The sequence below is a fragment of the Harmonia axyridis genome, chromosome 1, assembly GCF_914767665.1.
Source record: "Harmonia axyridis chromosome 1, icHarAxyr1.1, whole genome shotgun sequence".
NCBI lineage: Eukaryota > Metazoa > Arthropoda > Insecta > Coleoptera > Coccinellidae > Harmonia > Harmonia axyridis.
This window is the reverse complement of record NC_059501.1, coordinates 13,902,389-13,919,011: the sequence shown is the minus strand read 5'-3', so window position 1 is coordinate 13,919,011 and position 16,623 is coordinate 13,902,389. Positions and strand designations below refer to the sequence as shown.

General features: G+C 34.3%; 1 protein-coding gene across 1 annotated transcript in view; it reads right to left on the bottom strand.

The window, feature by feature from the left end:
- LOC123670562 (G-protein coupled receptor dmsr-1-like) overlaps nucleotides 1-16,623 on the bottom strand; it is a 59,320-nt gene that overhangs the window by 18,928 nt on the left and 23,769 nt on the right. Inside the window, exon 2 of the mRNA XM_045604055.1 lies at nucleotides 8,175-8,728. Within this exon, the coding sequence (XP_045460011.1) occupies nucleotides 8,175-8,713 (539 nt within the window). The 5' untranslated portion in view covers nucleotides 8,714-8,728. The remainder of the gene's footprint in view (nucleotides 1-8,174; nucleotides 8,729-16,623) is intronic.

Sequence of the window (16,623 nt, the reverse complement as noted above, 5' to 3'; positions counted from 1 at the left end):
CCTTTAGTCTTTATTCGAGGTAACATGGCAGCGCTGCGTTACCTTCAAGAAAGAGTGGAGCCATATGCTCTTCCTTGCTCTTCCAATATTTCAGCGAGATAATGCCCGACTCCATATCGCCAGAACTTTTTGGAAGTGACCCATGTGAATTTTTTGCCATGGACGCCCAGATCCCTCGATCTTTCGCTCATAAGCCCGCCACTCCTGAAGCGTTTTTTCGAGCATTTGGTAGTAAGCGTTCAAGTAGCTTGCGCCGAAATGGTAGCTAGTCTGTCATCCCTTGCTGCCATCGAAACCTGCCACTCGAGAGAATGTTTACTTGTTTTATTGAGTATCCGGGTCGGATTTCAGATGGTCACAGACAGCTGGCAATTTATCAGGTACCGTCGGAACTTCGTAGCATACCAAATTCTTGTGCAAAATGAAAGAATTTTTGATAGGTTTCATCGAAATATTTAGGCAGAAAACCTGTCGATGGAAAATAAAAAGTTCAGCATACGCAAACAGAAATATCAAAAGTAAAGCCTATGGCAAACTAGTAGAATATTCCAAAGGAAATTACAGAATGAAAGAGTAGATGTAATTGCTATTTGACCGATATCGTTTTCCATTGTTTTTGTTTATTGTTATTATCTTCCTCTTTACATTGAAATAAACATTCATTAATTGGAGATCTTCTTTCCCTGCAATGTCCCATTGAAAGGTAGTCTTCCTTGTCAATCATTTTTACCAATTTGAAAACCGTAATCGAAAAAATTTTTTTTTTGCGACAAATTTTACCCATATCTGTAACTGTAATCTGAGAAAACAAGGTTTGATAAGTTCGAACCAAATTACTCGAAATAATTTTTTTATTACCAATGGTTCTTATCTAATACTGGATGGCATGACAGACTAGCTACCATTTCGGCGCAAGCTACTTGAACGCTTACTACCAAACGCTCGAAAAAACGCTTCGTGAGTGGCGGGCAATGGAGCATATTTGGGACATCATGGGTAGGAGGCTTGGGAATTTACTCCAGCCCCCACGAACTTTGGCGGCTCTGAGACATGAAGTACAAGTAGCTCGGGATAGTATCCCTCAAGAAGAAATAGACCATCTTATTGCATCAATGCCGAGACGTTTCAGGGAGTGTATAGATAATTGCGGTGGACAAACACATTATTAACAAATTTATTAAAAAAATATTGTAAACCCTTGATTTTTTTCTTCAAATTCCAATTATTTACCCCTAGCTATACCATCTATGTGTTACCCAAAAAAAAAAATTAATTTAAACAGCTCCGTCTGGGTGTTGCAGTTTCTTTGTCAGTTAGTATATTCGGTGACCGTGCTCAGTGATATTTCGATAATATCGGATTTATAGAAATTGCCTTTTATAGCCATAAAAGAAAATGGAGTAAAGGTTCGAAATAAACTAGGGCAAAAAAACCTTCTGAATACATAAACCAGCGGGGATAGTATCGTGCACTGAAAATTCAGAGGATTCAAGCTCAGAGTCGTTTCCTGCCAACGTAATGTAATATAATGCGATTCAGTGTAAGAGAGGGTCTTTCAATAAAGGCTTTTCCAATAAGAGGTTTCATTTTGATATTGATAAAAAAACGAGTATCTTTCAAGAGAAATCAATGAATGCTGAGTTCATTATAAAGAGAAATGTAATTTATGATGGAAAACGATATCAGCTCTATGGACGCCAGAATATAACAAAAACAATTCGTGAAAAAGACTGACATAAGGTATGATTGAAATTTTGATGGTAGTGCAATATACAGGGTGGGCAAATTTCGATGTTTTAGCTCTACAACTTTTAAACCAGAGGAGATAGACAAAATCTGATACCCTATTGTCGGTCACTTTTTCTGAGAAACTAATAAGGATAGTATTCATTTTTGGCCACCTTCTTTTGTTTTCGAGTTATAAGCGAAAATTGAAAAAATGGCGATATCGAAAAACATTTATATCTCCGCTAAAACTGATGAAAGAGCTCTGAAATTGAAACATTATACAGGCTTTTTTTTACGTAGAATCCAGTGGCGTGCTCGTCTTTTCAAAAGGGTTTTTAATTATGAAGCTATGACCCAAAGTTATGTTTTTTTAAATGGGAACACTAGATTTCTGTGCCAATTTTTGAAAGCTTAATTTTTCCTGATTTCAGAAATATATAACATTGTAGGGTTCGCATCAAAATAAATAACAGAAAATGGTCAAAAACCTTTTTTTATCTTATCGTCCCAATATTTCTATGGAGATTTGAATACCATTATGAATTTATTTCCATTATTTTTAGTATTCACTTCAGTTCAATCGCCAAATTATAAAATGATTTTTTTTTATGCAATCGACAATCTAAAGTCAACAACCATCATCCCCCTCCGCTGTCGCCAAATAAGTTCGATTTCGAAGTTCAGCCCCCTTCCAAAACAAAATGCTGGCTGCGCTAACAGTTTAGATAACAGTCTCGTTATCGTTCGGTTTCTTGGATTGTCTTCTTTCAAGATACTAGCTTTGTTTTTCAGTATCAGAAAAATACCAATGATAATGCAACCAAGCAGAATCCCGTATGTGGTTAAATGTATTATTTGTGTCGTTGGATGAAAGTACAGGGCCTGATCTAGAAGTTTCTCCATCTCGAAAATCAGTTTAGTGTTCTTTTGTGTTGATTTTGGCCAAGTTCTTTAGCAACAGCAATATTTTCTTAATGATTGGCTAGAGGGTAAACTCGGGGACAATTTGCAGTAATTTGTTTCAGAAAAGGAATTTTCAGGAGAAAGATAATGAATTCATCTGTCATCTGTCCTATGACAGATATTTATTGTAGCAAATTCTATGATTCCATGAAGATGGATCAACAAATGTAGTGATAATTGCATTGATAGGTTTTCAAGGTTCTCAAGATCAACGAAAGTAGTTAATTCATTTCTCCATCTCAGTATCGTAATGAGTTCATTAAAGTACTGAAAAAAATGCTTCAATGAGTTCATTACAGCATAGTTTTCAGTTATATTTTTCCTTTTTTTGTTGTCCACACTAACTTCAGGTCCTATTAAATTTCAAAGCATTTCAATTTTCAATATAATAATAATTTGGATATAGTGAAATGATTTGCATCATTATTCGCATTTCCTCTTAATTCTGGTGGTATCATATCGATTTCATCAGACATAATTCACGAATTTGATGCGTAATTATAAATTATTGAGAAATTCGAAACGTACGATTCTAATTCGAATTCCGTAATCTGTCAATTTTCGTAACAGTCACACCAACTGCCAAGATACAATACAAAAGTAACTTGGATGTATAATCTGAATTTTGTATTGAATTTCGACAATATTTCTCAAAACTTGACTGAAATAGATAAAATATCATCTTATTCTCGTTGCAGAAGGCACGCAAATTGTAACTAATCAAGGATATTTTCGTATAATGCTTGAGCAAATAAAAAAAAACATTTGGACACATCAACTGGCATTCAAAGTAGTTCATTAATTATCCAGAACATGCCCTCACAAAAGTGAAAATAATCATTAAAATGAATCTGTAGTATTCACGTCCATATACAAATAATTGAACACTCTGTCGCAGGAATCGCAGGTCCAAATTTCTGCGTCAGAGTGCTTGATAAAAATGAGTCTACATCAAAAATAATAAGAAGCGACTCAGCTGATTCCGCCCCTGTACCCTTCAAATGGAAAGGAGAATCACCAGTAGCGAAATGAATATCTACTATCAAAACTGGAGCGCTGTAGGATGAAATTGGTGGGCGTATAATTTTATCATCGAATAATTTTCAAATTTGGTCCTGAATGAGTTTTTCCATGTGATGGAGATGTCTAAAAGATTTAACATAAACGGGTACCTCATCTTCTCATCGTATTTTGTGTTCAACTGTAGAGTTGAATGAAAGATCGCTATTTTCATTACACAAGATATTTTTCAATTTACTACAAAGTTCAAGAATTTCTCCTTTCTCTTCAGAAATCAAGTGTGATGTTTTGATATTTTTGTCTGATTTAAAGTTTTGACTTTCTAACGGTGGTGTAGATATTTCGGATTTAAAGAAGGATTTTACCGGTATTCTTTCAGAGGAGATGATTTCTACATCGCGCATCGGTTTGGATTGTTTATGAAATTGGTTTGCACGCAATGCACTCTGGTGTGGAAAATCTTTGAAAATTTAGCTCTGGCATTAGAAGATTCTATACTATAGGATGGATCGGACTACGCGAGAAACAAAAAACTAAAGCCTTCTTTTGGAAAAATAAAGGATTTCTTTCTACTACACCTAATATATCTTATTTGGGGGAACAAAGGCCAATAATGATATTAATAGTCAATGCTCTATAAGCAATGTATTTTTTATTTTATTTTTGTTATATTATATAACTTATTGCTTTCGAAAGTAGATGATAGACGTCAGCGAAGCTGCGGTTTAATAATAATATTTTAATATTCAATATTTTTGTCCCAATTATAGGAAGATCCTTCGGATACTAATAGTTGCAATCAGGACAAATTGTTTATTTTATGTATATGGGCAGATAATATCGGTTGTTTGACTGACGCTTTGACAGAAAGACACAACGCTAATGACGAAATCGGTCTGCGATAACATTGACATCGTATGTTCACTACATTACACTACATCTCTATTTGATGAAATAATTGCGATGATAAACCTTTGGAGAGCTCCCGACTTTCCTTATTTCTTTTCGAATTTATTATAGTTCAGGGTGTTTCATCATAAACTGGATCAGTGGCGACGCCAACTTTCAACCAAACAGGGGTGGCCAAGAGGAGGCCAGATTTTTTTTGGGGGGGCCAAAGTAAAGCAAAATTAACGTTCTGCTAATCTTTTAGTCTTATTATGTCAAATTTCAGGGGAACCAGCAAATTTTGGGTGCTCTATCCAGAAAAGTCGAAGAACCCAGAAAAAATTTTTCGAAATGACGCAAAACCTGAAATGTTCATGTTTGTTTTTGTTCGGTTGACAAATTGAATCTCATTTTCTGACAACTCAATATTCCAAGAATTTTTTGAAAAAAAATTTCCTGAATTGAAAACGAAATTGTTTTTACATGTCTACAAAAAAAATCACTCGAAATTGAAGAAATGTTTCACGATTTTTGCTTTTCCTTGTAACAAACACGAATATGAAAGCAGATTCGTTAGTTTCCCAGAAAAAGAGAACGAGAATGGGCTATCAGCTTTTGTCTGTCTCCTCTGGTTGAAGAGGTGAAGTGCTAAGTATGATTAGCTATAGATAAATCCACAGAGGCAGCTTCTGTTTTCTACTTATTATTGAAACCAAATTCAATGCAATTAGTAAGACTGAGAACCTGATCAGAAAAATTTAATTTTTTTCTAAAACCACATGTTTCAATCCTGAATAGAATCAACCTTTCCAAAATTTAAAACGAACACTCAAAGGACTCATGATAAATTCCATTAAATGATATTAATATAATTTGCTTTATCAATTTTATCTGACGAGGGACCACCAGTAGCAACAAACAATTCTGTTTTGATATTAGGCAGTCGGTCATCGATGCCGAAAATGCATCGAAAAAACACAAAGGACTAACTATATTACTTGTGAATGTTTTCATCTACTCCTATTAAATTATATATTCGTTACTCAACGGCTTTTGACCAATTAATAGTGTCAATTAACAAACAGTATGAGTTATAATAAACCACTACTTTAATTCACTATGATAAATCGGAAAAAATGACATTCCATTTTTGTTATTGTGAGTAGGAATGTCACTTTGATAATTATGATGTTTTTAAATTGAGTTAATACCTAATTATTCTGAATGATTTGCTGAAAAAGATCTATTCAGACAGAGAAGATGAAATATTACATACACCCCAAAAATGTCCGAAAAATAAAAAAAAATAACGTTGTTTACAAAAATTTTCATGATTGGTTTTGCAGAAAAAAAATTAAGTCATCGTTTCATGAAAAATGTTTTTTGCTATAATTTAGTGAACTCAGCAATTAATATAGAGCATCGTCTTTCTACTCCATGATAAGAAGCACACTGAACATGAATAATGCAATCAATATAGATAAATATTCAAAACTAGACTGCCTATCCCGGCTCCGCACAGGTGGTATAACTAATGAAAAAAAAATTGGACAAAATATATTATAAGATTCAACAACATCCATAATAAAATGAGACGAATCATTTTCTAAAAGTTTAATGAGTCTTCTCAATGAAGGATATTTAATATAAATCAAATAATTTGACAACTTTGTGTCTAATCCTTCACAATAATATATTTAGTTTATTTTTGTCTTGGAATATATTCCAATTCTAAAAATGACAAATTCAATAATCAACCAAAAGAAAATTCAAAATGACTTAAACTGTACAAATTGAGTAAACGGTTAACAAATTGAACAACTAAATTAACATAAAGACAGACGTACGTTTCGCAATTTTTTTATTTAAATTTTTAAATGTATTTTTCCTCATCAGTGTCTTATAGTTCAACGAAATTATTGAATTTTCAAACTCACCACGTGTATATCTACTTCACCAAAACATACAGATATATTATTGTGAAGGATTAGACACAAAGTTGTCGAATCATTTTCGTTTAAATTCAATTATCTACTTTCTGTCGATCAATACAAAATATATCCTTCGACATGTCAAATTATACTATACTATTTTTTCTGAATTTAAAAAACTTCATATGTATGAGTTATGACCTTCATTACCGCTCGTTGAATAATATGCTCTTATTACTATCATTTCCCTTTCTCAACAACTGTTTTTGAGTTATTTGTTTATGTAGGCATGTTATATTTATATTTTTTGTATTTATTATGTTCACAAATTTATTGAATGTTTTCTAACGGGAGAAATATTTGATGTTGCTTTTAAAATGTTTTTTGTTGAGTATATACGTTTAAATTGTATATAACATAACAAGATCTGTGAGAAGCACATTACGCGCGACTAGAAAAAGTTACTCATGGGCCGCAAGACGGCAAGTGCGTAATTCTAGAGCTTCGTAATATTCTTACAATTCGAGTTGTGTATCATACTTTTTCGACGACCACATTCAATTCAATGAAAATTGGGCAAATTTAATAACAGCTGGAAAAGCGTGACACAATTAGGAAACGTCAAAAAGTTATTGGCTCCGCGTGGTGTTTGTTATTCGTTTCCGCGGCATCCCCTAAAGGTTTTGTTTTATTGGTTATTCACCGTGCGATTTATTTTACAGATGATACCGTATTGGTTGTTAGCGTGCATTTTGTTTACGGTAGAGTAAATCGCACAGCTTTACGGTGCACAATGCTCAAATAGACAGTAACATAGTTGGCGAGTCCAAAGGTTTATTTATTTCTTCCACTGTGTAATTTCATCCACTTTTCTCTTTATGACAATTATTTCAGAGCCTTTCTCTAACTGAACCGTAAATGTATTTTCTACAAACAATATTAACTCACAATCACCATATCACAACTGCCGAAATCTAAAATTCTGGCAAAGACATCATTCAAAATGTTTAGATAAATCTATGATTTGGAGATCTGCGGTAGATAACTTAATTTGCGAATAAATTATTTTCCTTATTTTCTGATGCGTAATATTATAAAACTACGGTAAGTAATTAACACAGAGTAATAAATGTAGATAGAGGGAGTGTACGCAATTTTACATGTCCCCAACAAGGTTAAATCATGTTGTCGGTTTGTGATATATTTTCAAATCCACAATTTAACTATATCATTATGATTGAATATTATATTGAATGAAATCGCATCACTGATATGTTTTTCGCCCGCTTCATGTCAAATTTGATTGTTCATGTTAGGGACAAAATTTACTTACTGGTAATGAAATATGCTCCCTCTGTCTATGTTTATTACTCTGAGGTTATTAATGACCATGGTGCCCTTGGCCTGGCCACCATTAAAATAGACCTTATCATCTTTGCAATGGACACTGTAAGTAATTCAGAGAGCATGAACGTGCAAAAACAAAGATTTCCTGTTTCATATGAGGTGATCAGTTGTTTATATGTGAAAAAAATGTGGTTCGAAATGATTTCTGACGCGGATCAATAAAATAACAAACACCCTCAATTTCAACATGAAATTTTCTCGTTCATACATAATTATGAATTTAATACACCAACTCACTTGAGGGCCAAATATCTCCATTTTGCTAGTGCCAATGTCAAACATATTGACGTCGTGTGTAAAACTTGCGAGAAGTGTATATGGAAGAGCGCAAACACGGCACCCATGTATGGAAAATCTCGACGGCCGGAAACATCCAGGTGATAATAGGTATGAAAAGAAACATATTCAACCATGAGCATTATATCAGCCACGGCCAATGCGGTTAAAATCCTGTTGATGGGGATGGCAGCCATTTCTTTCCGTGTCAGAACTGCCACATTCAATGAGTTAGAAACTGTTCCGAGAAAACAAACGCCCACAGCACAGTATATGTGATAATTTTCGGCGTAAACTGACGCCAGATCAGCTAGAGATCCACACCGATGTTTACGCCTAGTATATTCATCCGGATCTTCCTGTTCGAGAAAGGGTCCTATGTTAATGATGTCGCCCTCGCTTATGTTGAATATTTTGGTGAAGTTGTTGCCAAGAATTCTTCTTAGGTCGTCGAAGGTCAGTCTCTTCATGTCCATCTTCTCTCCTTTGATCTCATTCATTATGATGATTTTTATCTGAAAGAATTATATTCGATCAATATTTATTTACACAAGTGAGTTAAATACTTGAATTAATGTTTATATATGTGACGTTCTGAAATTCTCTTTCTTCAACTTGGAGGCTTGACTACACATAAACTCAAGGTTCTTTAGTAGGTCAGATATGTACAGGAGGAAAAGCAGTGGCCCCAAAACATAACCTTGGGGAATCCCACTCGCAACTCTCGCCGATGAATTGGACTTGTCAATACGAACGCGAAACACTCGATTACTGAGAAACGCCTCAATCCAAGAAAGCAGCTGAACACTAATCCCCAAATAAGTGAGTTTATGAAGGAGAAGCTTGGGAGGTACACGATCGAATGCACGGGGAAAATCCAGGTACACTTCATCTATCGGGCAGCCCTTATATAAGGATTTTGACCAATAATTAATGCCCACAAGAAGCTTTGTTATGACTAAACATCCAGGAAGGAAGCAAGGTTGACTCTCTGGTATCAGGTGATGTTTCAGAGCAAACTGGAGGACCCTGGCTGAAATAATCCTAATCCTAACTAAATAGATGTTTTGGATTAGGATCATGACCCCAACATAGAACTGCAAAGGATAGCCTAGATTCAATATAAGCGAAATAAACTACCAAAAAACATTTTTCGAAACAATACCTACCAAAGTCCTCAAAGCAAACACAAGAGAAGACATACCTTTACAAATCTTACCTATATGATAAATCCAAGTTTGCTTGGAATCAACCGCTACACTTAAGGAATTTACCGAATCAATGGAACACAGTCCATCCAATCTCTCATGGAGAAGTACACGAACCGAGTTTTTGTCTTATTAAGGTTAGGTTAATTACGGTAAAACCACTCAGAAATTGAATCCAGAATCTCTTTCATGATACCCTATAAATGATCCTCACTCGCATCAGCGAACAGCACAAGATCAGCGTTTGGATCACAAACGATAATATCATTGATGTAAATACTCAATAAGAGTGGCCCAGGAATAGATCCCTGAGGCACATCAATTATAACATTGAATATACTGGATAATCTACCACCAAAGTCAACACACTGATTTCTGTTCCATATATATGAACCAATAAGTTCAATTGCACCCTGATAAAATCCACACCGTTTGAGGTTATGAATAAGAAACCCGCTCGGAAAGATTTCAAAGGCTTTGCTTAAATTGCAAGAGTTGACCTCGCGTATTTTAATAATCCATTTCGATCCTTTGAACGAACAATCTCCGACTCATAATTCCCCTTGGCATTTGTAATCGAAGATAATATTCTATTGGAGAAAAGTCGTAGTCTCTCTGCTGCCCATGGCTTAGATAACGTTTCCATATTGATTTTTTTCCTTTTTTTAATTGGGGAATTTCTGATCAATCCAATGCTTTGTTGGTACGTGAACGATATGTTTGTGATTGAACATTCCTCTCTTAAGTTTGTTGGTGTTGTCGATAATTCAGCCCACTTCTCTTCAATAATGGTAATAGGTAGGTATCAATGGTGCATTCAAATCTATATCACTAAGTCTCCAGCGAAGCAGATTGTAGTCTATTATCTTTAGTGTTGTATGATTTTTCAGTTGGAAACTTCAGGTAGAGGGTGGAAAGTAAAATAACGTGATCTGATTTACCTATAGGTGGATATTGTTCATGTTGAAGACAGGATCAACATCGTTAGTCAGGAATAAATGGAGAAGGGAAGGGATTGGAGAATCGCGAAATCGTGTGGGCAATTGTTAAAATATTTTCTCTCTTAAGATATTCGATGAGGCTTTTCTATCAGATAACTATGTTGATCATTATGCAATGAGTGGGAAATAATTTCATTCCATCAGAAACGATGAACAGATATAATGACAATTATCGAAAATTTGTTCCTGAAAAATTAACACGTTGGTTTTGGACGATATGAGTAAGATATTAGAGATCTAGGGTGTGGCAGAGGTGGCACTTGGCACGGGCGCAAGGTCCGCAGGGGTACTCAACAATACCAAAAGAAAAATTATTGGGGCACCAGGCGAAATAATTCGAAAGATTACAACTCGGTTTTCATGTATATATACTCCTAGCAACAAGCGATGCCGAGGAATCTGGAAACATTTGAAATATTGAGTCAACCCAAGAATTTGCGTACTAAGCCAAAAATAATTACAGGATCAACAAAACTTTAATTTGAGGTGAGAAATTATATAAATATGGCTATGTTCAAGCGTACTGTAATCTAGTCATAAATATTTCTGTCGGGCGTCGGCATGTTCAAAGGTGCCGCATTCAGATCATAAATATTATCGTCGCGCGTCGGCTTGTGTTCTTATTCATATTTTCATGAGTTTTTTGCGCTTCATCAAGCTTGTCGGTTCTTTCATAAACGGTACCATTTATTTTTGTGTTAAGTGATTTTGATACAATATTATGAAGAAGGTTTTATTTTTAAATCTTCAGGAGTTACCTCTTTACCTATACGTACATATATGAAATGTATATTTCAATGGTTTCAATAAAAATAAGTAAATATATACAGGGTTTCTATGAATAGTTGCGAAAAAAATTAGGGGTTGATTTCATGTCAAAAAATAGGGTGGATCTTTCATTTAAATTTTTTTTTGAGCCCCTTCCCGCTTAATTACAGCCCTCTAAAGATGGCACCCGAAAAGTAGTTAATTTTTCTCTTGAAAACCAAGAAATTCGCAAAAATGAAATAAAGTTGACATTTTATGCGAGCAAGAAGGCATTCAAAAAAATGTGGTGTTTCTGTATGATTTCAACTGGTAGAAAGAGCCTCCCGGCGATCTAGTTTCGCAATAACTTTTTTTTCATTCATATTTTACAATAAGAAAATTTATTTTCGATAGACTGATTTATTTTTAACCCATGAGGTCTTTTGTAATTTTTTACTCAAATTCAAGTTGGAATTGGTATCGACCTCAAATTTCTCCAATAGGCGGATGTAAAACCATAGTTTTATTGAGATTTTTATTAATTATGTTCATATAAAATAAATGTAACAAAAAAAAACAATTATAAACTCTTCACAAATTAAAAACTATTTTTCGAACCATCTCTAGAGGGCTGTATAGTTACAGTTTTTTTTTTGAGTTTATATAAAAGACCCACCCTATTTTTTGACAAGGTATCGCTCCCTGATTTTTTTCGCAACTATTTATATATATACATCCTGTATAATATTTTGGTTTATTTTTAAACTATCACGAAAATATATAACTTGAGTTATGAACCGAAAAATATTATAAGAAAATATAATGGATGAAAAAAAATTCGCGCAATTGTACTCATATAAGGCTCCGATTCTACCTACAGAAAGCTAGGCATTGTCATGGAATTCTGCCAGTTTGAACACTGAAATAGTTATAGAAAAAAAATATCCAGAAAATCAGTAGGTATATAATGTTTCTACAAAGTTTACAAGAATATTCCCCAAAATTTGAAAAACTAATTTTTTTTTTATTGAATACAGATTGTCTGTTATGGATGTAGGATCCAGTTATTGTTCCCTGTAAATAATTGAGATGGTCAAGAGGATGCTTGGAGACCTATTAGTTTCTTCAAGTGTCTAGGGCATGACAGTTTCAATGAATTTACAGGAAACGAATTGTTATTTTACATATAATGTAAAAAGGATGTGTTATTCTTCGAGGTGTCGAAGATATGTCATGAAGTTGTAAATCTTGAAAAGATTTACTGGGGGTTGGGAAAGTTCGAAGACAACATTTGTACTAGATGTGTCACAGCTGTGTATACGGCAAAACTCTTGTTGTACTAGGGGATGGTACTTTCCCCAAGGATGTGGTCAAGCCGGAAGGAGGGAAGGATATAAAGAGTGGACGGGGTAAGTTGCGGTCAGGGGACGAAGTAAGTTCGAGTCGAGAGTCAGTTCAAGTTAAGTCGAAGACTTAAGTAAGGTTCAAGTTCAAGTTCGGTCTAAGTCGAAGCAAGAGTAAGTTCAGTCGGTTGAAACTTAAGACGAGAGACAAAAAGACGGTTCGCGGACTAGATTGAGACGGGTCGCGAACGAGTTAAAGACGAGACGACCGAACGAAAAACTTAAAGAGTTGAAGACTAAGACGTGACATATCGAAGACGTTTCGAGTAATTAAAGCTAGAGTTAAGGAAGAAATTCAGTACCGTATGAACTGTGTTTGTAGTGTAATTATGGCTTTGTAAATGAATGTAAATAATTTACAAGAGTTTAATTATAACAAAGTCACGGAGAAAAAGACGAAAGGCGAGGTAATCCAATCATACCTCTAGACGATCGATTAACCAAGCCTACATAGATTGTGTTTCAAAAATATTTATTTTCGAAAACTGGAAATGTGTTGATCAATTATAATAAAAATTATTGTTGGGTGATATAGATTCCAGGATTGAGACTGATTGACGTATACAGTTTGAAGCGAATGTAGCTGTATCGAAAATAGAGATGGATAGAAATTGGAACAGATAATACAGACAATAAAACCAACTTCGGTGCGTTTCTTTGTTCACGTTAACTGAATGCTAATGAAGGGCATGGCTCCCTGTGTTGTATTAGTCTTCATTTGATATAACTTTTGCTCAGTTCCCTATTTCGATTCATCGGAAGTTACATTGTGTTTCCAGTAGGATCGACATATTGCGGTACACAAGAGGTGAAGTTTTAATGGGAATTCTGAAATGTATAAACGTTCATTATTGTTCATTCATTTAAAATCGTTAGACAATATTTTGATTGCACTCAATAAATTATGTGCAATGATCAAGAGATTGTTCCATCTGAAATTTTTTAATTTTGTTGTTATCATGAATTGAAACAACACTTGAGTTGAGGATGGTTTATGTGCGACAAACTGAACAACCAGACTGAAGAATTCTAGGGAATTCTCAACAATGAAATTTGGCGATAAGTTTAAATGAATAAACTTGAAGGGAATGTTTTTTTGCTAGTAGAAAAATTCAAATTTTGGCGAAATCGACCAAGCAACTCAGCGTATAAGCTTGAATTATTTAATTATTTTTGACTCTTAAGGTTGACCAGGCTGTAAAGTCAAAAATAATTTGAGCTTATGCGCTGAGTACTGTGATTCCGACAAAATTCGAATCATTCTCCCAGCCAAAAATTTACAAAAGTTATCAATCCAACAAGCAACATTGACTCACTTTGTTGCCAGAAAATAGGTATAGTCTGTCCAAACGTTCCGTAGATATAACTGCTCGAAATTTTGTTTTCGAGTTCATTTTGGAACCTCAGATTCAATCGAGATAAAAATTTGCATTTGGGTGTTAAATAAAAAATATAAATTTCTTTCGAAATTTTATGTCTATCATGTTATAAATATAAGGTACCGGGTTTTTCACCATGATTTGACCCCCACTTCAACTTTGTTACTAAAAGAGGTATAAGGAACTGTTTTCTACAAAAGTTTCACGAAATCGACTAGTGTTTTTTAAAATGATTCCACAAAACAAAATATATACAGAGTGGGCAACATATTGATTACAGCTTCATTTTTTCAAATGGAACACCCTGTATATTTTTCTATATTTGACTAGCTCTTTTTCCACTGATTTCGAATATATAACATATGTTTGGTCTATCTCTCTTATTCTGAGTATCACAGAGTTTCAAATTTTAAGAACTACCTGGCATGCTCAGTAATCAGTTTTCAAGTGGTAGGCTGCGATAACTCAAAATGCCCTTTTTCGAGTTATCTCGTTGGCAACGATATGACATACGTTTCTCACTAAAAATTGGAATGAGATGATTTGGATGCAACTCCACATATTCTCTCCTTGTAGCTTTCTTATTTTAATTGTTCTTCACATAGTTGAATAGTTTCATTCAATGACAAACGTATGTCATATATGCCAACTCGAAAAAGGCCAATTTGAATTATCGCAGCCTTCCACTTGAAAACTGATTACTAAGCATGCCAGGTGGTTTTTAAAATTTGAAATTCTGTGGTACTCAGAATAAGAGAGATAGTAGGCTAAACAAATGTTATATATTTGAAATCAGGGGAAAAAAGCTAGTCAAATATAGAAAAATATACAGAGTGTTCCATTTGAAAAAATGAAGTTGCAATCAATATGTTGCCCACCCTATATATATTTCGTTTTGTGAAATCATTTTAAAAAACACTCGTCGATTTCGTGAAACTTTTGTAGGAAACATTTTTTTGTACCTTTTTAAGTACCAAAGTTAAAGGGGGGGGTCAAATTATAGTGAAAAACCCGGTATATCAATTCAAATATAACAATTATATCCAAATTAACAGGAATTGACGAAATGTAAACAACTTCGCAAGAGTAAATCAGGTACAAAATACAAATAAATATTTTTTCTAGAAAAACAAATAAACATGGAAACGAAAAATTATTGAAAAACCAAAAAAGAAATATAATATGAAATGCCGAAAAACAAAGCAATTAAACATTTTTTTTAAATTCATGTGTGCCAATTCTTTCAATCGGTAAGTATTCCTGCAGTCTGTTTCTCTTCATAACTGTACTATATTCATTTTTTATTATAGATAACATTTAATTATTTTTCATTTCCATTTGCAGGACAAATGTTCATTCTGAAGAAAAGTTAATTCGATGGAGGGTCCCTATGGACCTTGGAGCACTCATCGTACCAGTTGATCCGCTACTGAGGACGTCTCTGGAAATTCAGGACGGTTGCCACTGGTTGCTGTTTACATATACGGTGTTTGTAGACAAATAGCATTCATGATGCAGACAAAAGATTCAATGCTTTGAAGATAGGCATGCTCTATCTTATCTTTGGTCTTCACCACATTTAAGTTACCGTTAGTTCAGAAGCGCCAATTATCTTTCCATTCAACACACCAGTCCAATAATGTATTCTGAACTGCTACTGGGACCTGTCTTCTCTCATCAAATGAGGATTCCTATGCAAAGTGTGCCTATTGTAGAGGTTATGTATGTTGTAGTTTTCTAGTTTTCTAGTTTCCATCTCGCTTCAGTGTTGATCCATCACTTCACGAAAGTTTATCGAAGAATTGTGGGTTTTCGTCCATTTGCCCAATCATCTGTCAGCAGAAAAGCAATCTTGCCTGGTGTTCTCGTCTTGCAATGTTTGCATTTGTGTTAAGTGACATAAAGGGTGACGGCTCTGTGGAGATAGAGAACATCAAACTGAATGAGGATTGGGGGTTAAAATGTCCCAAAAGGATATTGGTTTCAGAGAGATATATAGGGTGATTAATGAAAAAATGCGGGTACTATAAATACCTATATCTCTCTTCAAATGGCAAATTTCTCGCTGATAATTTACAGGATTGTTATTATAGGCATTCTCATCAGCTGCCAAAAAAAAATCGAAAGATTGCAGGCTCGTATTGAATCATTTCAATTTATTTGTCAGGTGGAAAATGTCACTCGGTATATGAGATATAGAAAAATTAAATAGAAATTTGAAAAGAGCGAAAAAATTGAGTTAAGTTCAAGTTTTTGGTCGAATGGAGCAAACTTTGTATGGTTTTCGTGATATGTTGAAAGCGGATTATTAAAAAATTTTCATATCCACTTGATGAAATGATCTTTCTGATAGAGACCAATAGGATTGATTTCGAGGTTCAGAAGAAAAGTCCGACCCATTCCAATAACTCTCAGTGCTCCTATTTATTAAACTGAACTGAAATATTGCGTATTTTAATTTTCTGTTACCAAGAAAACATTACGAGCAATAGCATTTCTTCTTATTGTTCCTGCCTTATCAGAGCTATGGTATTCTCAACTATTTTTTCTGACCTGAAAAATAATTCAATATTTTCTCAGACAAAGGCACTCATGTACAAGAGATATATCTTCTTCAAAATGTTTTTTGACTGACCCTTGAATTTTATTTCTTTGATGAGTAGGCTTTGGAG